Consider the following 25,559-nt stretch of genomic DNA (forward strand, 5'->3'; position numbering starts at 1 on the left):
GTTCGCCGGTTTGGATCCTGGGTGCGGACATGGCACCACTTGGCACGCCATGCTGTGGTAGGTGTCCTACATATAAAGTAGAGGAAGATGGGCACGGATGTGAGCTAAGGGCTAGTCTTCCTGATCAAAAAGAGGAGGATTGGCAGCAGATGTTAGCTCAGGGCTAATCTTCCTCCAAAGGAAGAAACAGAACAAAAAACCCCCCCAAAAACCCTGAAGTTCATTCTTATATATTAAGGTGTGTATATTAAATAGAGCAAACTCTAAAAAAAAATTCAAAAATATAGTGAAGTCACTTAAAAATTAAGATGCTAAAATTGCACTTACTGCAATAGAAGGCCATAAAGCAGGAGAGGAGAAACTAAAAGGAGTATGAGAACTGTAGAAAACAAAAAGTAAAATTGCAGGTGTAATTGCGACTATGTCAGTAACACTAAATGTGAGTGGATTACATTATCACAACTGGAGGAAGACATTGTCACATCAGATTAAAAAATAAATAAAACTGTGATCTAAATATATGCAGTGTACAGGAAACACACTTTAGATTCAAAGATAGAAAGAGATTCAAAGTAAATGATGGGAAAATAGACATCTGGAAATAGCACCCACAACAAAGCTGGAGACATGATACAAATATCTAGCAAAATAAACTTTAAAACAAAACATATCACTAGAGATAATGAGGAACATTATCTCATACCTAAAGGGTCAAAGTTTATGGCCTGAATCTAAAACAGTACAAAGAAAGAAATTTATGGCCATTAATGCCTATACTAAGCAAAAAGAGAGATCTCTAATCAATAACCTAAAAGTTGAGGTACCAAATCCAGTGCAAAGAGAAAGAAGATAATAAAAATTAGAGCAGAAATTAATGAATGAGGAAGAGAAAAAGCGCAGAGAAAATCAATGAAACCAAAAATAGTTTTTATGGAAAGATTAACAAATATGACAGTTCTTTAGCTAGATTGATTTAGAGAAAAAGGGGGAAGATTCAACTTCATACAATCAGAAAGAAAGAGGGATGTCACAGGTGACGTTACAGAAATAAAAAGGATTATAGAAGAATTCAGTGAACAGTTGTGTGGCAATAAATTAGATAACCGAGATGAAACGGACAAATTCCTCGAAAGACGCAAACTACTGAACCTAAATCAAGAGTAAGTGGAAAATCTGAATAGAACTATAACAAGTGAGGGGGTTGAATTAGTAAACAAACAGCTACCCACAATGAAAGGCTCGGCCTAAATGGCTTTAACTCAGAATTCTCTGAAACATTCAAAGATTCTTTATTACCGATTCTTCGCAAACTCTTTAAGAAATTAAAATGGAGAGAACACTGATTCATTTTGTGCGGCCAGTATAATAAATAGCAGCAGAGCAGATCCAGGAATATGTTAGAGACTCACACACCATGACCGAGTGGGATTTGTTCCAGGGATGAACGGTTGGGTTAACATCTCAAAATCCAGTTATGTAATAAAGGATATCGATAGAGTAAAAAGCAAAAATGGCAAGATTTGTATTTTGACCTTGTATTCCATCACTTTGCTAACTCAATTTTCAGTTCTAATAGTTTTTTAGTGGACATTACACTTTTCTTAAAAGATTTGTGGAATTAGAGATACATTTACATCTTTCTAACCAATGTTTATGTATTTTAGTTTCTTTTTTGCATAATGGTTTTGGTTAAAATCTGCAGTACATTCTCGAATAGAACTAGCTAGAGCAGATACAGTCTTGCATCACTTAACCACGAGGATATGTTTGGGAAATGCGTCATTAGGCTATGTCGTCACTGTGTGAACATCCTAGAGTGCACTTACACAAGCCTACACACGTCGGCTCTATGGTGTGGCCTGTTGCTTCTAGGCTACACACCTGTACAGCATGTTACTGTACTGAATGCTGCAGGCAGTTATAACAATGGTAAGTATTTGTGTATCTAAACATAGAAAGTTATGGTAAAACTTTTGCTGTATAAAAGGTAAAAAATGGTACACTTGTATAGGTCTTTGTTATATGATCTCTGGGTTTTGGCAAATGTACAATGACATATTTATTATTTCTGTATCATAGAGTATAGTTTTGCTCCCTTCAAAGCCCTCTGTGCTCACCTGTCGATTCATCCCTCCCTCCAACCCCCAAATCCTTCACTTCTGGAGATCTTTCAACTGGCTCATGCTTTTGTCTTTTCTAGAACATCGTATACTTGGGATCATACAGTATATAACTGTGTCACATTGGCTGCTTTCCCTTAGCAATGTACTTTTAAGGTTCCTGCATGTGTTTTCGTGGCTTGATTCCTCATTTCTGTTTATCACGGAACAGTGTTTCATTGTATGGATGCACCACTTGTCTGATCGACTTACTGAAGGACATCTCGCTTAGCTCTGTTGATAATTATAACTAAAGCACCTAACAAATATTCATGTACAGGTTTTTATGTGAACATAGGGTTTCAACTCATTTGGAAAAATACCAAAGAGGGTGATTGCTGGATCTTACTATACATAGTAAGAGTATATTTTGCTTTGAAAGAAAGTTCCTGTCTTCCATTGTAGGCCTGCCAAATTCCATTCCCACCAGCAATGAATGATGATTACCTGTAGCTTCACGTCTTCACCAATATTTGATGTTCTGAGTGTTTTGAATTTTAGCCATTAATAAGCAGTGATACTTTATTGTTGTTTTATTTGCAGTTTCCCAGTGACATTTGATGTGGAGCATGTTGTCATTTTGCTTTTCCCACCTGTCTGTCTTCTTTGGTGAGCTGTCTGTTCAGATCTTTTGCCATTTTTAATTGGGTTGTTTTTCTTCTTACTGTTGTCTTAAGAGTTCTTTAGATATTTTGGATACCAGTCATTTATCAGGCACATGTTTTGCAAAAATTTTCTCCTCCTCTGTGACTTATCTTTTCATTCTTTTAACAGTATCTTTCTCAGAGCAGTTTTTCATTTTAATGAAATGAAATTACCATTTTTTTCTTTTATGGACCTTGCTTTTGGTGTTGTATTTAAAAATTCATCACCAAACCCGAAATAACCTAGATTTTCTCCTCTGGTGTCTTCTACGAGTTTATTACTTTTGCATTTTAAATTTAGATCTATAATAATCTGTTTTGAGTTAAAATTTGTGAAAGGTGTCAAGCCTGAGTCTGCATGTTTTGTGTGCATGTGTGTTTGTGGGTGGATTTCCATTATGTCCAACACTGTTTGTTTAAAAGACTTTCCTTTTGAATTGCCTCTTCTCCTTTGTCAAAGACCAGTTAATTATATTTGTGTGGGTCTGTAAGGATTATGCTTCAGTCTTACTATTCTGTCTTATTAATTCCAAAAGTTATCTGTATTTTTGTAGATTCTTTCAGATGTTTCACAGAGACAGTCATGTCCTACAGAACAAATGTTATGAATTTAGCTACAGGATTTGTGAAGATCTTTCTCAAGAAGCAAAAGTTCCCCTCTATTACTAGTTTGTTATCATAAGTGGATTTTGGATTTCATAAATTAAAAAATTTTCATTTCCCCCTCCTTTCCTTTCTGATATTAGTAATTTCTGTGTTCCATCTTTTCTTAGTTATTGTCACTAGAGGTTTATCCATTTTATTGGTCTTGTCAAGAAATCAGCTTTTTAAAAACTTTTTCTCCATTGATTTCCCACAATTATGTTAATTTTTTCTTAATTTTTATTATTTCATATATTGTGCTTGCTTTGGGTTTAATTTGGTCTTCTTTTTATTGTTTTCTAAGGTAGATGCTTACATTGTTGATTGTAAATCCTTGTTTTTTCCGGTGTATTTGTTTGATGGCATAAATTTCCCTCCGGGCACTGTTTTTGCTGCGTGCAAGACCCTTTGGTGTGTTGTGTTTTTATTTCATTTAGTCTAGAATAATTTTTTATTTCCCTTGAGACTTCTTGTTTAATCCCATTTATTATTTAGAAGTGTGTTTTTGAATCTCCATATATTTGGGGCTTTTCCAACTATCTTGCTGTTATTGATTTCTAGATTAAAGCCTGTGCAGTCTAAGAGCATATTTTGTATGCTTTCTGTCAAATTTGTTAAGATGTGTTTTAGGTCCCAGAATATGTTCTGTCTTGGTGAATGTTTCATGTGAACTTGAGAAGAATGTGTACTCTGTTTTTGTTACATTAAGTATTCCATAGATTACAATGAAATCCAGTTGTAGAGTGCTGTTCAGTTAAACTCTGTCCTTCCTCATTTTCTGCCTGCTGGAATTTATAGTTTGTGATAAAGGAGTGTTGAAGTCTACAGCTATAGTAGTGGATTTATCTCTTTTTCCTTGTGTTGTATCAGCGCTTGTCTTCCGTGTTTTGCTCCTCTGTTGTCATGCACATACACATCAAGGATTGCTGTGCCCTCTTGAGAATGGACCCCTTGATCATTATGTAATGCCTCTCTTTATCTCTGGGCTTTCTTTGGTTTGAAATCTGTATTGTCTGAAATTCTTATACCTATGCCAGCTTCCTTTAGTGTTAAACTCTTATGTTAATTATAATAAATATAAAAAGTTTTACATTTATTTATTCCTTTTTTAAATCTCCACCTTTACCATTTACATTTTTCCTGATAAATTTTTGAGTGTTTCATTCAAAGTAGGAATACTAATGAAAAATTTCCTCACTTTTTGTCTGTTTTTATTTTTCCTTATTTTTGAAGGATAAATTTGCTTGACAGAGAATTCTAGGAGGTGGTTTTTAAGTTACAAAACATTAAACATTTCTCTCCACTCTGTTCTTGCTTGCATGGTTTCTGAAAACAAGTCCAGTTGAATGCCAGTCTTTGTTTCTCTATACCTAAGGTGTGTTTTCCCCTCTGGCTTCCTTTGATATATTTCTTTGTCTTTGATTTTTGTCTAGTGTGAAGATGCTATTATTCGGCGTGCATTTTTGGTGTTTTCATGTTTAATGTTCAACATGAAATCATTGTGGACTTCGGTGAACTCACTTGCAATCTGCGGCTCTTCACCTGTTCCTCAGGCACAGCAAGGCCCAGGGTCCACTGTTAGGGTTGGCCTGGAAAGAGCTCTTCCGGCACGTTATTATCTCACTCTATGTTCTAAAGATTGGCTGGAGCCCCGAGGCACATGAGTGTACAGATTGTATGGTCTAAGTTGTCATGCCTTCTTCCTATGTCTGAACTCTAAGTTCCAAATGACTTTCTAGCCCCATCAAGTCATAGAGAGAGAGAAAGGAAGAGCAGAGTCTGTGATAAATATTACACAAGTTAAAAGCTATGCTTCCCCGCAAGAATATTTACATTCAGGCAGCTGAATATAAATATAAGGGCCTGAAGTACGTCTTGACAGTATAGCCAGCTGGACCTTGATAAAAGTTTAATTTTTACGGGCCACCTGGACTCTCATGTTTGGTGATGGGAATAGAAGAGTAACCTTCCCGTTCTTCACTGTGTTTTTATTCATTGAAATGTCATGCAGATTTGGCCCTCTGCCTCATGGAGTGCTGTAAATGGTGGGTAATCAGGAAGAAGATATAAGAATATTCCTCACGAGGAATCAGTCTTAAAATGATAATATTTGGTTCATATGTATAGCATTTCCCAATTTGCTCTGGACCCTGCCATCAGAGAGAAATAAGATGAAATGTGACCACAGCAAAAATGTGTAAATAATTTCCATGTATTCATAATGCTGTTAAGTTGAGGATGAAGTGTGTACAGGAAAACAATGAGTTTTTTATGATCATGACATAGAATAAATGTTTGCAGAAGAATCATATGTAACCTCCCTACTAATGGAGTGTAGATCCCCAGTGCCGTCAGTCTTATGCATCCTCCTCTACACATGTATGTGGTCTTTTAGGGCTCAGTGACCATTGAGGATGTGGCTGTGATCTTCACCCCAGAGGAGTGGGCTTTACTGGAACCTTCACAGAAGAAACTCTACAGAGATGAAATGTGGGAAACCTTGAGGAACCTGGCGTCAGTAGGTAAGATTGAGGACATTCCTTCCCTTAGTCAATTAGAGAACAAGTCTTTCCTGCCCATCAGTGTTGTTCCAAATGTGGAATGTGGAAAGGGAGGATGTTGGTAAATAGACTAGACGTGGTCACAGCTCATCATGGACCTAGAATCTAATAATTTTTCTATAATTTCTAATATTTTAGAATTATTTTTTTCTGGGTTTGCCTTTTAGGAGAACAATGGGAAGATCGTGACATTGAAGATTGGTACAAAACCCAGGGGAGAAAACTAAGGTGAGTCACACTCACAGTAGAAAGCAGTGTCTCAGGTGAGAATCCTGGCATGTTATGAAATTTTTAAAAGTAGCAAACAGAACAAATAATCCCTGCTTCAAGTTTAATTATTATTAGAAAATTTTCAGGAAATATACTTTCTTAAATGTGACGTAGTTCAAGGTTTGCAAAACAGTTCACTTGGAAACAATAAACTCTATATGAATATCACTTTTTTTTATTTTATTGAGATCATAATAGTTTATAACATTGTGAAATTTCAATTATACATTATTATTTGTCAGTCACCATATAAATGTTCCCCTTCACCCTTCACCCTTTACTCTCACCTCCCAACCGCCTGCCTTTCTGGTAACCACTAAACTATTCTCTCTGTCCATGTGTGTGTTTATCTTCAACATATGAGTGCAGTCATACAGTGTTTGTCTTTCTCTGTCTGGCTTATTTCACTTAACATAATACCCTCAAGGTCCCCCCATGTTGTGAATGGGACGATTTTGTCTTTTTTATGGCTGAGTAGTTTTCCATTGTGTATATATATATACCACATCTTTTTTATCCAAACATCAGTCGGTGGGCACTTGGATTGCTTCCACATCTTGGCTGTTGTGAGTAATGCTGCAGTGAACATAAGGCTGCATAAGTCTCTTTGAATTGTTGATTTCAAGTTCTTTGGATAAATACCTAGTAGTGCCATATCTGGGTTGTATGATATTTCTATTTTTAATCTTTTAGAAATCTCCATACTGTTTTCCATAGTGGCTGCACCAGTTTGCTTTCCCACCAGCAGTGTTTGAGGGTTCCTTTTTCTCCACACCCTCTCCAACATTTGTTATTTTTTGTCTGGGTGATAATAGCCATTCTAACAGGTGTAAGGTGATATCCTACTGTAGTTTTGATTTGCATTTCCCTGATGATTAGTGATGTTGAGTATCTTTTCATGTGCCTATTTGCCATCTGTATATCTTCTTGGGAAAAATTTCTGTTCATATCTGCCCTTTTTAAAAAAAATTTTAATTGAGTTCATAATAGTTTATGTCAATGTGAGATTTCAGTTGTACATTATTTCTTGATTGTCACCACATAAGTGCTCCCCTTCACCCCTGTGCCCACCCCCAACCCCACTTCCCCTGGTAATCACTGAACTGTTGTCTTTGTCCATGTGTTTGTTTATCTTCCACATATGAGTGAAATCATATGGCGTTTGTCTTTTTCAGTCTGGCTTATTTTGCTTAGTATGGTTCCCTCCAGGTCCTTCCATGTTGTTGCAAATGGGATGAATTTGTCTTTTTTTATGGCTGAGTAGTGTTCCATTCTGTATATATATATACCACATCTTCTCTATCCAATCATTGGTCAGTGGGCACTTGAGTTGCTTCCATGTCTTGGCTATTGTGAATAGTGCTGCAAGGAACATAGAGGTGCTTATGTTACTTTGGATTGTTGATTTCAAATTGTTTGGGTAGATACCCAGTAGTGGGATAGCTGGGTCATATAGTAGTTCTATTTTTCATTTTTTGAGAAATCTGCATGCTGTTTTCCATAGTGGCTGCACAGTTTGCATTCCCATCAGCAGTGTGTGAGGGTTCCCTTCTCTCCACACCCTCTCCAATATTTGTTATTTTTAGTCTTATTGATTATAGCCATTTTAACAGGCGTAAGGTGGTATCTTAGTGTAGTTTTGATTTGTGTTTCCATGATGATTAGTGATGCTGAGCATCTTTCATGTGGTTATTGGCCATCTGTATATCTTCCTTGGAGAAATGTCTGTTCATATCCTCTGCCCATTTTTTGATTGGGCTATTTGTTTTTTTATTGTTCAGTTCTGTGAGTTCCTTACATATTATGGAGATTAACTCCTTGTCAGATATGTGATTTGAAAATATTTTCTCCCAATTGGTGCGTTGTCTCTTTGTTTTGATTCTAGTTTCTTTTCACACCTGCCCATTTTTTGATCAGGTTGTTTGTTTTTTTGTTGAGTTCTGTCAGTTCTTTCTTTATTTTAGCTATTAATCCCTTGTTGGGTATATGATTTGCAAATATTTTCTCCCAGTTCGTGGGTTGTCTTTTCATTTTGTTCCTGGTTTCCTTTGCCTTGCAGAAGCTCCTTAGTCTGATGAAGTCCCACTTGTTAAATTTTTTCTTTTGTTTCCCTCACCTGAGTAGACATGGTATTTGAAAAGATCCTTCTAAGACTGATGTGAAAGAGTGTAGTGCCTGTATTTTCTTCTAGGAGTTTTATGGTTTTAGAGTCTTACCTTCAAGTCTTTGATCCATCTTGAGTTAATTTTTGTATGTGGTGAAAGATAATGGTCTACTTTCATTCCTTTGCATGTGGCTGACCAGTTTTCCCAACACCATTTATTGAAGAGACTTTCCTTTCTCCATTGTATGTTCTTAGTTTCTTTGTCGAAGATTAGCTGTCCATAGATGTGTGGTTTTATTTCTGGGCTTTCAATTCTGTTCCCCATTGATCTCTGTGCCTGTTTTTTTTGTACCAGTACCATGCTGTTTTGATCACTTTAGCTTTGTAATATGTTTGGAAGTCAGGGATTGTGATGCCGCTAGCTTTGTTCTTTTATCTCAGGATTGCTGTAGCTATTTGGGGGTCTTTTGTTCCCCATATGAATTTTAGGATTCTTTGTACTATTTCCATGAAGATTGTCATTGGGATTCTGAGTGGGATTGCACTGAATCTGTAGATTGCTTTAGGTAGTATGGACATTTTAACTATATTTATTCTTCCAATCCATGCGTGGAATATCTTTCCATTTCTTTATGTCATCATGGAGTTCTTTCAATAACATCTTATAGTTTTCGTTGTTTAGGTCTTTCACCTCAATAGTTAAATTTATTCCTAGGTATTTTATTATTTTTGTTGCGATTGTAAATGGGATTGTATTTTTGAGTTCTTTTTCTGTTAGTTCATTGCTAAGGCTTTGTAAAATGTGTTAGGAAATATTCCATTTTCTTCATTGTTTGTTCATTGCTAATGTAGAAATGCAGCTGATTTTTGTGGGTTGATTTTGTACCCTGCAAGTTTGCTGTAGTTCTTGATTATTTCTAATAGTTTTCCAATGGATTTTTTTACGGTTTTCTATGTATAAAATCATGTCATCTGCAAACAATGAGAGTTTCACTTCTTCCTTGCCAATTTGAATTCCTTTCATTTCTTTTTCTTGTCTTATTGCTCTGGCCAAAACCTCCAGTACTATGTTGAGTAAGAGTGGTGACAGTTTTTCCCTGTTGAGTATGATGTTGGCTGTGGGTTTGTCATTTATAGCCTTGATTATGTTGAGGTACTTTCCTTCTATACCCATTTTATTGAGAGTTTTTATCATAAATGGATGTTGGATCTTGGCAAATGCTTTTCCCACACCTATTGAGATGGTCCTGTGGTTTTTATTCCTCATTTTGTTAATGTTGTGTACCACATTGATTGATTTGTGGATGTTGAACCATCCCTGCGTACCTAGTATAAATCCCATTTGATCATGATGTGTGATCTTTTTAATGTATTGCTGTATTTGATTTGCCAATATTTTGTTGATGATTTTTGCATCTATGTGCATCAGCAGTATTTGCCTATAATTTTCCTTCTTTGTTTTGTCCTTGTCTGGCTTTGGGATGAGGGTGATGTTGGCTTTGTAAAATGTGTTAGGAAATATTCCATTTTCTTCATTGTTTTGGAATAGTTTGAGAAGGACAGGTATTAAATCTTCTTTGAATGTTTGGTAGAATTCTCCAGAGAAGCAAACTGATCCTGGGTTTGTATTTTTTGGGAGGTTTTGGATTACTGTTTCAATCTCTTTACTTGTGATTGGTCTATTCCGATTCTCTCTTTCTTTGTGCCTTAGTTTTGGGAGGTTGTATGAGTCTAAGAATTTATCAGTTTCTTCTAGATTGTCCAATTTGTTGGCATATAGTTTTTCATAGTATTCTCTTATAATCCTTTGTCTTTCTATGGTATCTGTTGTAGTTTCTCCTCTTTGATTTCTAGTTTTATTTATTTGAGCCTTCTCTCTTTTTTTCTTAGTGAGTCTAGCTAAGGGTTTGTCAATTTTGTTTGTCTTCTCAAAGAACCAACTCCTTGTTTCATTGATCCTTTCTGCTGTTTTTGTTGTTGTTCAATTTCATTTATTTCTGCTCTAGTTTTTATTATATCCTCCTTCTGCTGACTTTGGGCTTTCTTCTTTTTCTAATTGTGTTAGGTGTTGTTTAATATTGCTTATTTGAGACTTTTCTTGTTTGTTAAGGTGGGCCTGTATTGCTGTGAATTTCCCTCTTAGGACTGCTTTTGCTGCATCCCATATGAGTTGGTATGGTGTATTTTCATTTTCATTTGTCTCCAGATATTTTTTGATTTCTCCAGTGATGCATTGGTTGTTCAGTAGCATGTTGTTTAGTCTCCACATATTTGTCACTATCCCAGCCTTTTCTTGTGGTTGATTTCTAGTTTCATAGCATTACAGTTGGAAAAAATGCTTGATATGATTTCAATCTTCTTAAATTTATTGAGGCTTGCCTTGTTTCCCAACGTATGATCTATCCTTGAGAATGTTCCATGTGCGCTTGAGATGAATGTGTATTCTGTTTTTGGATGGGGTGTTCTCTATATATTAAGTTGATCTGGTCTACTTTTTCATTTAAATCCACTATTTTCTTGTTGACTTTCTGTTTGGATGATCTATCCATTGACATAAGTGTGGTGTTAAGGTCCTCTACTATTATTGTGTTATTGTTAATATCTCCTTTTAGGTCTGTTAATAGTTGCTTTGTGTACTTTAGTGCTTCTCTGTTGGGTGCATATATGTTTATGTGTTCTGTCTTCTTGGTGGAGTGTCCCTTTTATCATTATATACTGCCCCTCTTTGGCTCTCATTGCCTGTTTTGTCTAGAAGTCTAGTTTGTCTGATATAAGCATGGCAACACCTTTCTTTTATTTGCCATTAGCTTGGAGTATCATCTTCCATCCCTTCACTCTGAGCCTATATTTGTCATTGGAGCTGAGATGTGTTTCCTGGAGGCAGCATATTGTTGGGTCTTGATTTTTAATCCATCCCGGCACTCTGTGTCTTTTCATTGGAGAATTCAATCCATTTGCATTTAGACTGATTATTGATATATGAGGGTTTGATGCTGCTACTTTATCTCTCATTTTCTGGTTGTTCTGTATTTCTCTTGTTTCTCGTCTCAGGTATTTCAGACTATCAGTTCAGTTTGGTAGTTCTCTATGATGTTTTTCTCAGTTTACTCTTTATTTATTGTTTATGTCTCTGTTCTAATTATTTGTTTAGTGGTTACCATGTGATTTCTATAAAAACACTTGTAGATGAGAAGTCTTTTTTCTGATAGCCTATTTCCTTAGACCAAGCTGACTACGTCCCTTTCCTCTTCCCCTACTAAATTATTGTTGTCACAACTTAGTCCATCTTGTCTTGTGAGTTTGTCGTTAAAATGATGAGATTATATTTATTTTTTGTTTTCCTTCCCTTTATCTTTAATGTTGTAATTAAGTGTTTGCTAACTTGTTCTGATACAGAGCTGCAATTTTCTGATTTTGTCTGCCTATTTATCTCCTTTCTCAAGGCTTTGTAAACCCTTTCTTTTTTTTCAGGGTGAGCGCCTTCTTCAGCATTTTGTGTGTGTGTGTGGGGGGGGGAGGGGGGTGGTCTTATGGCAATGAATTCCCTTAGCTTTTGTTTGTCTGGGAGAGATTTTGTTTCTCCATCATATCTGAAGGAAATTTTCACTGGATATAATATTCTTGGCTGAAAGTTTTTGTCTTTCATTATTTTGAATATATCATTCCACTCTCTCCTAGCCTGTAATGTTTCTGCTGAGAAACCTGCTGAAAGCCTGATAGGAGTTCCTTTGTAAGTTATTTTCTTCTGCCTTGCTGCCCTTAATATTCTTTCTTCGTCATTGACCTTGACCAGCTTTACTACTATATGCCTTGGAGAAGGTCTTTTTACATTGATGTAATTTTGTGTTCCATTAGCTTCTTTTGCTTGTATTTCCAGCTCCTTCCCCAGGTTTTGGACGTTCTCAGCTATTATTTGTTTGAACAAGCTTTCTGCTCTCTTTTTCCTCTGGAATTCGTATTATCATTGTGTTGCATTCCCAATTGAGACAGATATTTCTCAGAGAATTTCTTTGTTTCTTTTTAGTCTTATTTCTCTCTCCTTCATTTGAAGCATTTCTATTTCTATCCTCTGGTCTGCTCCTTCTGTCCTCCAAAATATCAGCTCTGTTATTCAGGGAGTTCAGGTTTTTCTTTATCTGGTTCACTGTATTTTTCATTTCCAACACTTCTGATTTGTTTTTCTTTATAGGTTCAATCTCTTTTTTGAAGAATTCCCTTTCTTCTTTAATTTATCTCCTGATTTCATTGAACTATCTGTATTGTCTTGTAACTCATTTTCTTTTTAATGGTAGCTATTTTGAATTCTCTGTCAGTTAGATAATAAATTTCTGTGACTTCAGGATTGATTTCTGAGTGCTTGTCATTTTCCTTCTGGCCTATTAATTTATTTATTCATATTATTTGATGGCGTGGATTTGTGCCTTAGCATAGTGACAGTATCTGGTCACAGCTTCCACCTGTTGCCATTGGGGTGGGAGTCAAGAGCTCTGTATTTGGAACCCCCTGTGACAGCTGGTGTCTGTGCCTGTCTTCGGAATCTGTGCTGACGTCCTGTCTGTGATTGCCAGCTAGGTTGCTGACGCTGCTGCTTTTCTAACCTGTGCATGAGTGCTCTGGTTGACCACCTGAGCTGGAGCACTGGGTGGGAGGAGGGCCGCTTGCTTTTTCCTGTGTGATCCCAGGGTCATTCTTGCTGTGCCCTTGCTATCTGCTCCTAGGGTTTTGGCTTGATGAAGATGCTGCCACAATAGCTTAGCCACCTCTGTGTGGGGCCTTCCCAGAGGCTTTGAGGGAACTTGGAAAGTGAAGGTGTTCCTGCGGAGAGCTACCTCTCCCCCCTCTTTTTCCAGAGCCTCATGTGGTCCCATGCCCCAGTCGCTGTTGTTTAGGAGGGAAAGGATATCCCCTTACCCACTTCCACTTGCCCTGGGGGTGTCCAGCACTTTCACCTTCAGACATATGGCTGTGTGGGTCTCTCAGACGTCTTTTGTGTTGTGTGAATGTCTTCTGTTGGTTTATGAATGTCCTTTTCTTTGTATGTGAGGAGGGAGCGTCTAAGGGAAGAGCTCACTCCAGCATAATGCTGTCATCACTCTTGAATATTACTGTTTTGACAGTAGCAAAGGTGAAGTCTTCTTGCAGAGCATTCAGTATGTTCAATTTCAGGCAATTCAGACAAGGCAGAAAACCTACATTTTTTCTATAAATCATAATAATAAATATAAAATCATTAATAAAGAAGTCAGCAGTAATGTTCTTCTTGTCTTTTACAGAAGTCATACGATAGAGAGACTCTGTGAAAGTGAAGAGGGTAGTCAACGTGGAGAAAACTTGAGCCTTATTCCAAATCTCAATCTGAACAAGAAAACTACTGGAGTGAAACCACATGAATGCAGTGCATGTGGAAAAGTCTTCATGCGTCATTCATCCTTTCATAGGCACATCAGATGTCACACTGGACACAAACCATGTGAATATAAAAAATGTGGAAAGAAGCCATATAAATGTAAGTACTGTGGAAAAACCTTCTGTTATCTCCAATTTTTTGAAACACATGAAAGAATTCACAATGGAGTGAAAACCTGTAAATGTAAGGAATGTGGGAAAACCCTTAGTTGTTCCCGTTTACTTCAGATACATGAAAGAAGTCACACTGTAGAGAAACCCTATAAATGTAAGGAATGTGGGAAAGTATTCATTTATCCCAGTGCATTTCGAATACATGAAAGGAGTCACACTGGAGAGAAACCCTATGAATGTAAAATATGTGGTAAAGCCTTCAAATTTTCCAGTAATGTTCACGTACACGAAAGAACTCATACTGGAGAGAAACCCTATAAATGTAAAAAGTGTAGTAAAGCCTTCACTTGTCCCAGTTCTCTTCAAAGACATGAAAGAACTCACACTGGAGAGAAACCCTATGAATGTAAAAAATGTAGTAAAGCATTCACTTCTTCCGGTTCTCTTCGAAGACATGAAAGAATTCATACTAAAGGGAAATCCTATGAATGTAAGGAATGTGGGAAAGATTGTTTAACTCTCACAAAGCTTGAAGCACACATGGTCACTCACGGTGGAGATGGACCTTATAAATGTAAGGAATGTGAGAAAGCATTCTTTTCTCCCAGTGCCTTTCAACTGCATGGAAGGAGTCACAATAGAGAGAAAGTGTATGAATGTAAAACATGTGGTAAAGCCTTCAGTCGTTCCAGTTCTGTTCAACGACATGAAAGGACTCACACTGGAGAGAAACCCTATGAATGTAAAACATGTGGTAAAGCCTTCAGTTGTTCTAGTTCTGTTCAACGACATGAAATAACTCATACTGGAGAGAAACCTTATGAATGTCAGGAATGTGGGAAAGCCTTCATTTGTCACACAGACTTTCGAAGACACATGAGAGTGCACACTGGAGAGAAACCGTATAAATGTGAAGAATGTGGGAAAGCTTTCAGTGATTACAGTTCCTTAAAAATGCACAAAAGAATTCACACAGGAGAGACACCCTATGTATGTAAGGAATGTGGTAAGGCTTTTGTTTCTCTTCGAGGTTTCCAAATACATGAAAGAAATCACACTGGGGAGAAACCCTATGAGTGTAAGGAATGTGGGGAAGCCTTCAGTTATACCAGTTCTCTTCGAAAACATGAAAGCGCTCATACTGGCAAAAACCCCTATGAGTGTAAAAAATGCAGTAAAGCATTCACTTCTTCCAGTTCTCTTCGAATACATGAAAGAACTCATACAGGAGAAAAACCCTATGATTGTAAGGAATGTGGAAAAGCCTTCATTTCTCTCAGATATCTTCGAAGACATGAAAGAATTCATACTGGAGAGAAACCCTATAAATGTCAGGAAAGTGGCAAAGCCTTTATTCCTCATGAAAAGTTTTGAGGATATGTGAGATGGCACACTAGAATAAAAATCATATAAATGTAAAGAATGTAGGAAAGCTTTTGTCATCCCAGTTCTTTCTGAAGGCATGAAAGGACTCACTTAATAAAAACCTCTTGAATGTAAAGTGTGGGAAAGACTTCAATTGGCCCACATTCTTCTATGTGAAACTCCCACCAGGAAGAAATAATAAATTTAAGTCTTATGAGAAAGGTTGATGGAAATTAACTTGTCGATAATGTTCTAGAAAACTTTCAGCTTGAAAGAGTTGTCATAAAAGTCGTAAATATATTGTTTACCAAGGCTCTTTCTCAAATTGCAGCATTGGATTTTGGATTTCTATTAATTACTTTCAGAAATGAATATTGAGGTGAGAGAACTCTGCAGGTCATCCTTCATCAATAGTACATAAAAATTAATAGGTGGTGGTTTTTCCTTTATCAGTTAATATTTTCTGTTTAATTTTTTCATAAGGTTTTAATTGTTCTATTAAGGCATCATTGAAAAATGACAGTTTGTATTTGTTGAGATTTTCTTACTGGCCTTGTATTGCGGTTCCTGGATATGCCTCATCCACTGTATGTATCAGACCTTTCTTAGAGAAAGCTCTATTTTCAGGCTGATGGGTATAGGAGCCTGTTTTTATTTTCCATACTATTAAACAGTTGAAACAAATTTTTATGTGCGGCAAGTTTATCAAAGAGTATAGTTTCCTGGGAATTCTTGTTTTCATGTTTGGGCCTTTGCTCTTTGTCCTTCCTTCTGAGTGGTATTTGGTGAAGAGGCTTTGAATTAAGTAGAGGCCTTTGAGAGGGCAAGAAAATCTAGAGCTGGACATATCACTCTATTGTGTTATGTCAGTGAGGGTAATATGAAGAACTAGATCTTTAAGAATGCATCCCCTGGCGCCGGCCCAGTGGCGCAGCAGTTAAGTTTGCATGTTCCGCTTCAGTGGCCTGGGGTTTGCAGGTTCACATCCCGGGTGCTGACATGGCACCACTTGTCAAGCCGGGCTGTGGCAGGCGTCCCACATATAAAGCAGAGGAAGATGGGCACGGATGTTAGCTCAGGGCCAGTCTTCCTCAGCAAAAAGAGGAGGATTGGCGGCAGATGTTAGCTCAGGGCTAATCTTCCTCAAAAAAAAAAAAAAAACCAATGCATGAGGTTTCAAAGGCAGAAGCAAACAAGGTGTTAGTCAGATTTTGGAGCCACCACACAGGGAGAGAGACAGTTACGTAGGAGCCTCAAGGAAACCACTTTCCAGCCCATTTTCTTGCCCTTCTAGTCAAGAGTATCTTGAAAATCACCACCAACTGTTTGATTTCCGTTTTCTTACAGATGTATTTTCCACTGATGTTTTCACAAGTTTCACATCAAAGATCCATTAGAGTTAGGATTTTTCTGTAAGGCCTCTTGTGTCCACCAGGAGACTAATCCAGACCTTTGTGGTTGGGAGTGTTCTCTGGTTCCCCTCCTCTCTGGGTGATGTCTAGTTGTATAGGAAACACCTTATGCTGTTAATAGTGCCAGTCAGCATGTTTTCCTGATTCACTGCAATATCTACAATGGGGCATAAAAGGAAAGACCTGCGAGTTTGTTTCTCTGCTGCCTTGTGCTGCCTTGACCCAGTTCTTCTGCGTGAGAACAGTCACCTCTCTCATGTCAGGAAGATGCTGTGTGTGTTTCCTGTTACTTGTAGCTGAATGTATTCTCTCAATATGTTTTCAGTAATGTTTGAATGTATGTCATTAAACATATGTCCATTTCTTGGTGAAATGAAGACTTCTGTAGTTGTTTCATTGATTATTTTGTCAACTATTCTAATCCATTGTGTGCTAATAAATATTGTGGTTTTCATTTCTTCAGAGAAAATATTAAAATCCATTTTAATTATGGATTTTCAGATACATTTTGCAGTTTTCTTCATTTAAACATACGTTATGAGTCAATTCTATCATGTGCTTACAAATTCAGATCGTTTTTCCTGAGGCAAACTGTATTTTTTATTCTTTACAGCTACAAATTTTGTCATGAAACTAATTTTCATTCTTCACTTAAAACTCATGGTTTTTTCAGTGTCCTCTTGCCAGAGACCTGCAGGATTGCACCTGTAGGCAAAGAGCACTGTGTAATGAAGTCTAAAGAATGACACAGACCATAGGGGACTGTGAGGTCTGACAGCAGCAGGGAGCTCAGAAGGACTGCTTACAAGATTGTGGCCTGTGTTTGTGGGTGTGACTGCTGTTCAAGGAGGCAGGCCACTTTCCGTGTTGAATGATGTGAGGAGGTCAACTTAATTCTCTGTCTGGTAATCCTAATTATTGTCTTCTAGAAGGCAGAATCAATGTAGTGGAGCTAAAAATAATTTGTCAGAAGTTCCAGTCAGTCATTTTTGTAAAAAGAAGGAACTATCAGTCATCTTTATGGTTTAGAATTTTATCTTTTACAATTTTTACTGACATGGCTACAAAATACTTTGAGTTTCGTCTTAGTAACTGTGTACCTTTGATGAAGGATGTCACATTTTTCTCTTTAGCAGGGTAAGACTTGGCCTTGCAGTGGATGCAGCCAGCTCCTGGTCCTCTGGAACAGCTTTGCCTTTCCTACTTACAGTCAAAACATGATGTATTTGCTCTGGTGTATTAGACACTGTTTACCATAAAGTATGTCAGTTAGCATAGATAAATTAACTTCTTAGTAGATTACATAATATTTTTAATATCTTCCTTATGACTTAACTGAGGCCTATGAGTTTAGGTAAATTGTGAGAGGAGACAAGGGAGAGAGACAGGACCACTGTGCCAATCCTTCCTTTCTTTCTCAGCGACTGTGCTCTTGATGCTAGTGTTTCAGCATCCCTCACCTGCCGTGCACTGTAGAGTCTGTACCCAACTTAGCAAAAATAAGGCACAGTAGGATTTGGATATAGTGGCATAAAACAAACAAGTTCTTGCAGTCCTGGTGCTTATGTGTTTGTGGATAGAGAGATGATTTATAAATGATAAGCCCTTGTCTTATAAGGTGGAAATAAGGGCTTTGAAGGAAAGTAAAAAAATAGCATTGAGCTAATAGGGAGGCTTAGGTGCGTATGTATCTTTTCTATGAGGGTAGGAGTGAGGGAGGATGCCATCATCATTGTTATCTGGGACTGGAGACTTCCTACTGATTTCAGCCACAGATATTTGTGGTATCTTTTTGTGTTTAATGTCATTTATTTTTCCTTTAAATATTTAAAATGTAATCTTTGGCATTTTCATGTTGCTGCTGTACAGACTGAGTGTGCAACACACACCCCATCAAACCATGGAGTTCCTCCCACTTAGAGAAACAGTTGCCTTCATCTGCACTGTTCTGGCTCATCCTGAGTGAATTCTATGAGTAGAGTGACATCTATGCAAGTCCACTGTGTTTAGAGGCAGTCAGCCAAGGAATAATTGAGTGAGCTGCAGAGAGAGGATTTCATTTTGAGTAACATCCTAATTTAGTATACAGGGAGAAATGGGAAATTTTCAACATCTTTTCATCACAGGAGTGGCTGGAAGTCTTTAATTTCAATGATCCACAAAGCCCCCGAGCCCAGGTAGCTGATCACAGGTTTCCTTTCCATGTGCTTAGATGTCCAGCACATGGTGTGGGAAAGTGAGAAACAGCAGTCACAGCGTCAAGATTTAATAAAGGAGCAAAACAAATGATTAATTTTCCCAATTTTTTTAGTGTTAACTTACCTGTTTCAGGGGTGTCATTTCAATGGGCACCACAGGACTGTTCTTTTCAGTGATGGCCTTTTTTCCATCTTTTGATGGCAAGATTAATATACATTTGTGAAAATCTACAACTATACTTAAAATATTATATATTTATATAATTAATAGGAAATGAGTAACAGAATCACTTTCATATGTTAGGAGAATGTTGAACTCTCCTGATCCTTGGTTTTTATGCATTCAACACTTCTTTCTAGTACTGGGATCCTTCTTAGGAGAATTGAAGGGCTGAGAAGAAGGACTCAGTCCTCAACAGGCGTTTCTGGCAACCCTGTCTTAATTGAGGAAACACCCCCTAGGGTTGCACCTGCCCTCAGCTCATACTCATAACAGGAGTGAAGTGACAGGGCTCCCAGAATCTTTGAGTTTAAATCAGGTTCTGTGGATGTGTCTTGGGAAATTCTGTGGTTCTGAAACAAAAGCTGTCTCCTAAGTGGGACCTATCTGGGGACATCCTCACTCATGTGCTTTAGCATCATTTCTTTCCATTATTACCCATAGATCATTTCCAGCCCTTCATTTCCCAACTCAAGCCTACTCTGTGCCTGCTTACTTGCAGACATGTTTAGAAATTAACACGTCCCACTCTGCAAAATTTCTCTGAGGCAACACAGGGGGCCTGTGAGCTGAGAAGGTGACAGAAGCAGTGGTAGGACCCATGTCATGGGCACATTCTGTCAGTCACAGTTGTCCAGCTGTCACATATTTATCAGATCTGCTTGCTTCCTTATTCACACGGCACTTACAAGTGACTGACTTTGAACGGGGAAACAAATGGCTCTAGAATTTGTCAAAATAACAGTCACTCCAGGAGTGTCTCCCCACATCCACTTACCATAGAGGCTTCAGCAGCCTCCCATGATGCATCCGAGAGTCGCCAAACCTACCCTGCTGGACATGAATCGCCCAAGGCATTCTTGTACCCAAACTATTCTCCTCCAGTACTGCACTCAGTTAGAGAAGCCACCGATGGCAACTGACAGAGTCTTTGTAAATGGAGGCCCTCCCAGGGCCTGAGTTGATGATCCTCCACAGCCAGCTTCCCATTTGCCTTGGGTCTTAAATGCAGGACCCCTCTGGCCTGCTAACCAGAGGCCTCCTCATTGAAGAGATATGGGTACTTACAGCATAGAGCCAAAAATGACCCTGCTGGCATATCACATCTACAGAGGGGAGTGTGTTCCCCTCTTCTGTGATTGATGTAATGCATTCTGGAGGAGGTCACCTCCTTTTTAGAAAGATTGGCCACTTCAGGTGTGACGTGGGGGCACATGAATGACCAGGGAGTTCTTATACGTTATGCACAGTGTGCACCACCACGCCTGATACCTGATGGGTCCACTGCAGAGTTGCTGTGTTCTTCCCCAGATCAAACAGGCCAGCTCTGATCATGGATTGGATCAGACTGATGAGTCAAATTCCAGGTAATCATGCTGGCTATAGAGAATTCCCTGGGCAAGAATCACACTCATTTGCACATTTTTACTGATCCTTTGGCCATTGCCAATGATTTAGCTGTCTCATCCCACCAACAGCAACACCTCCTTACCCAAGGTCACCCCCTTTGCCATAAAGAACTCTGGGATACCTTGCCTCACATACCCAAGTACAAATCAAAGTCACTCCTTTCTCTGCACATGTTACACCTCAGTCTGCAGAGGCTCATTTCCTTGTTCAGGGCTATAAGTCCACTTGAATGTCTGAGACACATACTGATAACTCAGACCTGACGGCATTTATCTCTGCCCATGGGCCCCTGTGATATGGAACCAGTAAGAGGTCTCTAGCCCAAAGGTCTAGGCAGAATTCTAGAGACTTCCCTCCTCTACCCTGGACAACTTAGTGACTGACCAATGCACCTGATACGAAAAAAATGTGTCACAGGTAATAGAATCCATGCACATTAAGTCTTTGGGAAGGAGGGGTCCCTACAGCTGATGGCAGATAGACTTTGTTGGGCTGCTCACCCACTCTGCTGGGCTGCTTGCTATGCTCAGACCACGGTAGAACCTTTTATACACAAATTACTCCTGTCATATGTGATGCTCCTGAACCCAGAATCAAGAACTCACAAAGATGCTCTAGAAATTATTGATTTTATCAACAAATGTCACAAAATATAAAACAGAGTCTTGAAAAAGGTATTCAGTGGATCTTGTACCTTTCTTATGACTCAGGCTGCAGTCCTCTTGGGATGGCTAATGTCTTACTTAGACACACCTTACTTTCTTCTAATAGCCGTTCCTACTCTTTGCATTACATTCAATCCTCAGTCTTTGGGGCTTATTTGTTCTGATCATCAGGCTCACTGGGTTCTTATAAGTAGAGCCTTTCTATGTTAGACATTTCTGTCAGAACGGTCACTCCTACAGGTCTTAGGTTTACTGTGATCATGCCCCCTGGCCACCACTCATATCCCACTCCCAGATCCTCCTCCTAACATCGCCTGTAGCCTGTGCCCTGGGTGTCAGTATTTCATTCTGGGTGTTCTCTCTCAAACTCAGGTCCATCCCACACAAATGTGCTGTTTTTCTATCATTTGCTCCTACGTGCTCATTGTCCTGGGAGTCACTGGTTCTGACCTGGGCACACATGATGTCATTCAACAAACACATCCTCAATGCCAATTAAGTCCCAAACACTCAAAATGCATGCAGCAGACAGCTAATGTTTGAGATGTTTTATCCAAAGGAAAACCCCCTGGCAGCCATGGTAGCTGCTGACTACTTGGGGTTTGGACTATTTATTAACTAGCCAGGCAGAGCTTTGTTCCCTAAAAGGGCTGCTTGCTGCATGTGGGCAGGCTATACCAGCAAGGTGCCACCAAGAACACGACAAATGAGACAACAAATTAATATAAACAGTAACATTACTAAAATATTTGAACAGATTTCTGGAACCACACTGACACACTTTCCTGGATCTCTCCAACATACCGGGATGACTGGAGTCAAAGATTTTTTGAGGCTTTGTGATCCTAACTATAATTTCTTGTGCTTTTCTCATGGCTTTTCAATTAATATTCGGATTCATGTAATGAGACATGTCATCCTTCAGTCAATGAGCCTCAGGAGTGAACTTTAATGAAGACACTGACCTCTCTGTTAATATCTGAGTCTTCATCAGCTTTAGATACCTGCTCACCCTGTGTGGCCCACACTGTGACAATGGATAAAGAAGTCAGGAAGGCTGACACATGCCCGTTTTCTTTTTGTGCCATCAGGTAGGAGGGTCAAACCTTGAAAACCTGCTCCTCTCCCCCTATACACCTTAAAGGCTCAAGCCATTCTCCCTTGCATGAGCCACCCCAACCCACTTACCCTTGCCCTGCTTTCTGCAGAAAGTACATGTAAGTAATATATTGCTATTCCTTTGGTGTGTGTGGTGAGATAGACTTGGCATCCAATCCTATTTTATGATAAAACAGAAGGTAGCCAATGGAAAGCATCTTTTGGGTGAAAAACAGGTATTCAGCTTCAGGAATTTCTATAAGATGAGGAAAAGAAATCTGAATACAGAGATTCTGGTATGATAATGTTTTTATTTTTATTTTTCTTATTGCAGTAACATCGGTTTATAACATTATATAAATTTCAGGTATACATCATTATATTCAATTTCTGTGTAGATTACATCATGTTCATCATCCAAAGACTGATTAGAATCCATCACCACACACATGTGCCTAATCACCCCTTGTACCATCCTTCCTCCCCCCTTCCCCTCTGGTAACCACCAATCCAATTTCTGTTTCTCTGTGTTTGCTTGTCATTATTTTTATCTTCTACTTATGAGTGAGATCATATGGTATTTGGCCTTCTCCCTCTGACTTATTTCACTTAGCATAATACCCTCAAGGTCCATCCATGTTGTCACAAATGGCCAGATTTTATCCTTTTTTATGGCTGAGTAATATTCCATCATGTATATACCACACCCTTTTTATCCATTCGTCCCTTGATGGGCACCTAGGTTGCTTCCAAGTCTTGGCTATTGTGAATAATGCTGTGAGGAACATAAAGGTGCATGTATCTTTATACATTTGTGTTTTCATGTTGTTTAGATAAATACCCAGCAGTGGAATAGCTGGATCATATGGTAGATCTACTCTTAATTTTTTGAGGAATCTCCACACTGTTTTCCATAGTGGCTGCACCAGTTTGCACTCCCACCAGCAGTGTACGAGGGTTCCCCTCTCTCTACATTCTCTCCAACACTTGTTGTTTTCTGTCCTGTTAGTTATAGCCATTCTGACCGGAGTGAGGTGACATCTCATTGTAGTTTTGATTTGCATTTCCCTGATAGTTAATGATGTTGAACATCTTTTCATGTGCCTGTTGGCCATCTGTATATCTTCTTTGGAGAAATGTCTTATCAGGTCTTTTGCCCATTTTTTAATTGGGTTGTTAGGTTTTTGTTGTTGTTGTTGAGATGTAATGTTTTTAGATGTGTTAGTCACAAAAGAGAAACTTTGAAACCACCCACATGGCTCTAATAGTAAAATAAACAATTGAAAAAGGAATAGTCTCACAAGGGAAAACTGAGCAACAGAAGTGAATGGATGGTTTCTGTTCCGATATGTAAAGAGCCCTGAGTGATCATCTCATCTTCCCAATAAGAAAAACCTGAACCACCTGAAAAGCAACACCTCTTCTTAGATCCAAGAGAGGTTTGAGATGACATGGCAAACAAATGCTCCCAAAATGAGAATTTTGGAGCAAGTATAGAGAGTTACCACTTACCTGGAGAAGAAACACCTGGAGCCAGCAACCTCGAGGAACACATATCCTCTTGATGGTGAATTTGCTGGAGACACAGATTGGACTAGCTTGAGAGTCAAAAGCTTTAGGGAGTCTCAGAGAACCCCCCAAAAGTATGTACTTTTCCACCAGCAACCCAAGGAAGTTCTTGTAATGAAGACTGGAAAAAGTTGTCTCATGCCTCATGCAGCAAATTGTGGGAAAACTTTTTGGTATACACACAAGCACTCTGTGCTCTGTTACTTGGCCATCCCTCAAAGGAAACTAATTTGCCAAAAGCTTATCTGATTAGGGAAAGGGCAGTCAGACAACTCCTAGACGCTTTAGAATTTCTTTGTGACAAAAGGGGAGGAATAAATGCTAAGATGGTATTGTCAAATTCATGGTCCAGGGATTCTGTCCCATGAAAACTTTACAGGTTTAATCATAGCATGAGAACATTTTCTCACCCTGATACCTTCCCACATATCAACAGGGCTCCAGTATAAAAACAGTGGGTTAAAACAGAGAATTGCAAGACACAGACTATGCAAGACTGAGTTTCGAGGGATGCCTAAGCACACCAGGGACAGAATATTCCAGGACACTTGTATGCAGCATGAGGTGTCATAAGAGAGAAGTTTATAGCAATAAACACATATTTAAAAAGATATCAAGTTAACAAGGGAACTGGAAAAAGAACAACAAACTAAACCCAAAGTACAAAATGAATTCTCTGAAAACTACAAAACGTGGTCCAAAAGAAATTAGGAAATGCATAAATAAATGGGAAAATATCCCAGTTTCATGGTTTTCAAAACTTGTTGAAATGGTACTGCTCCACAAAATGATCTAGAGATTCAATGCAATACCTATCATAACCCCAGCTGTACTCTTTAGTGAAATGGGCAAATTGTTTAATAAATTATATGGAATTGCAAGGGAACCAGAATAGCCCAACCAATCTGGGAAAAGAAAAACAAAGTAGTAGGACTAACTGTTCTGGATTTCAAAACTTTCTACTAAGCAAAGGCAGTGTACTAAGCAAGACAGTGTGGTACTGACTCAAGGATAGACATAGAGAAATGTGGAAGATTGAGATTAAAGAAATAGCCTCCCACATTAATGATCAACTGATCTTTGACAAAGGTACCAAAAGAGAGGAAAGAATATTCTTTTCATAAATTGATGTTGGGCCAACTGGATAGCCATATGCAAAAGGAAGAGAGTGTACCCTTAAAACCCACAAAATACAATGATTTACCAAAAAGATCAAAGACCTAAAGATGAGAATAAAAGCATAATGAAAGTATATAAAACATAGGAAAAAATTCCTGACCTTGGATTTGGCAAAAACATGTTAGATATGACACCACGAGCAATAATGGGGAAACAAAAGGAAATTTGGACTTATGCACTATGGATCAGTACTACGGTACTAGTCTTATGGGGCCACCGTGGTATATGTAGTCAGTCATTGAGCCAAACTTTGGTATGTCAGGCATGACTGTGTATGGATTATATCTCAATAAAGCTGTTCATTTATGTAAATAAATGCATTTAGAGCTTCGAGATGCAAAAGAGTTTTACAATCCCCTCTCTTAGGCTTATTAGAATTTCCAGGTTAATTGACACATCCGTCACCTGATGTGTGTGTGTGATGAGAATGCTTAGTTCACTGTCAACAGTATACATATATCAAACTGTCAGGTTGTAATCTTTATATATAGACAATATTATTAGTCACTTTTCCCTCAATAAAGCTGGGGAAAAAAGTTTCCA

At 38.4% G+C, this 25,559-nt stretch overlaps 2 protein-coding genes across 4 annotated transcripts in view; one reads left to right on the plus strand and one right to left on the minus strand.

Annotated features, from left to right (window-relative positions):
- The window catches only part of LOC103540368 (zinc finger protein 709-like), a 36,773-nt gene extending 19,719 nt beyond the window's left edge, over nucleotides 1-17,054 (plus strand). For 2 of the 3 annotated variants that reach the window (XM_008506915.2, XM_070625428.1), the window contains exons 2-4: nucleotides 5,841-5,967; nucleotides 6,174-6,234; nucleotides 13,654-17,054. In XM_008506915.2, coding sequence (XP_008505137.2) covers nucleotides 5,841-5,967; nucleotides 6,174-6,234; nucleotides 13,654-15,274 — 1,809 coding nt within the window. In that variant the 3' untranslated portion in view covers nucleotides 15,275-17,054. The remainder of the gene's footprint in view (nucleotides 1-5,840; nucleotides 5,968-6,173; nucleotides 6,235-13,653) is intronic. The other variant, XM_070625429.1, reaches the window with a different exon arrangement.
- LOC103542102 (zinc finger protein 791-like) overlaps nucleotides 1-25,559 on the minus strand; it is a 257,519-nt gene that overhangs the window by 115,813 nt on the left and 116,147 nt on the right. The gene's annotated exons all lie outside the window — the stretch shown is intronic.

Source organism: Equus przewalskii, chromosome 6 (assembly GCF_037783145.1).
Source record: "Equus przewalskii isolate Varuska chromosome 6, EquPr2, whole genome shotgun sequence".
Lineage (NCBI taxonomy): Eukaryota > Metazoa > Chordata > Mammalia > Perissodactyla > Equidae > Equus > Equus przewalskii.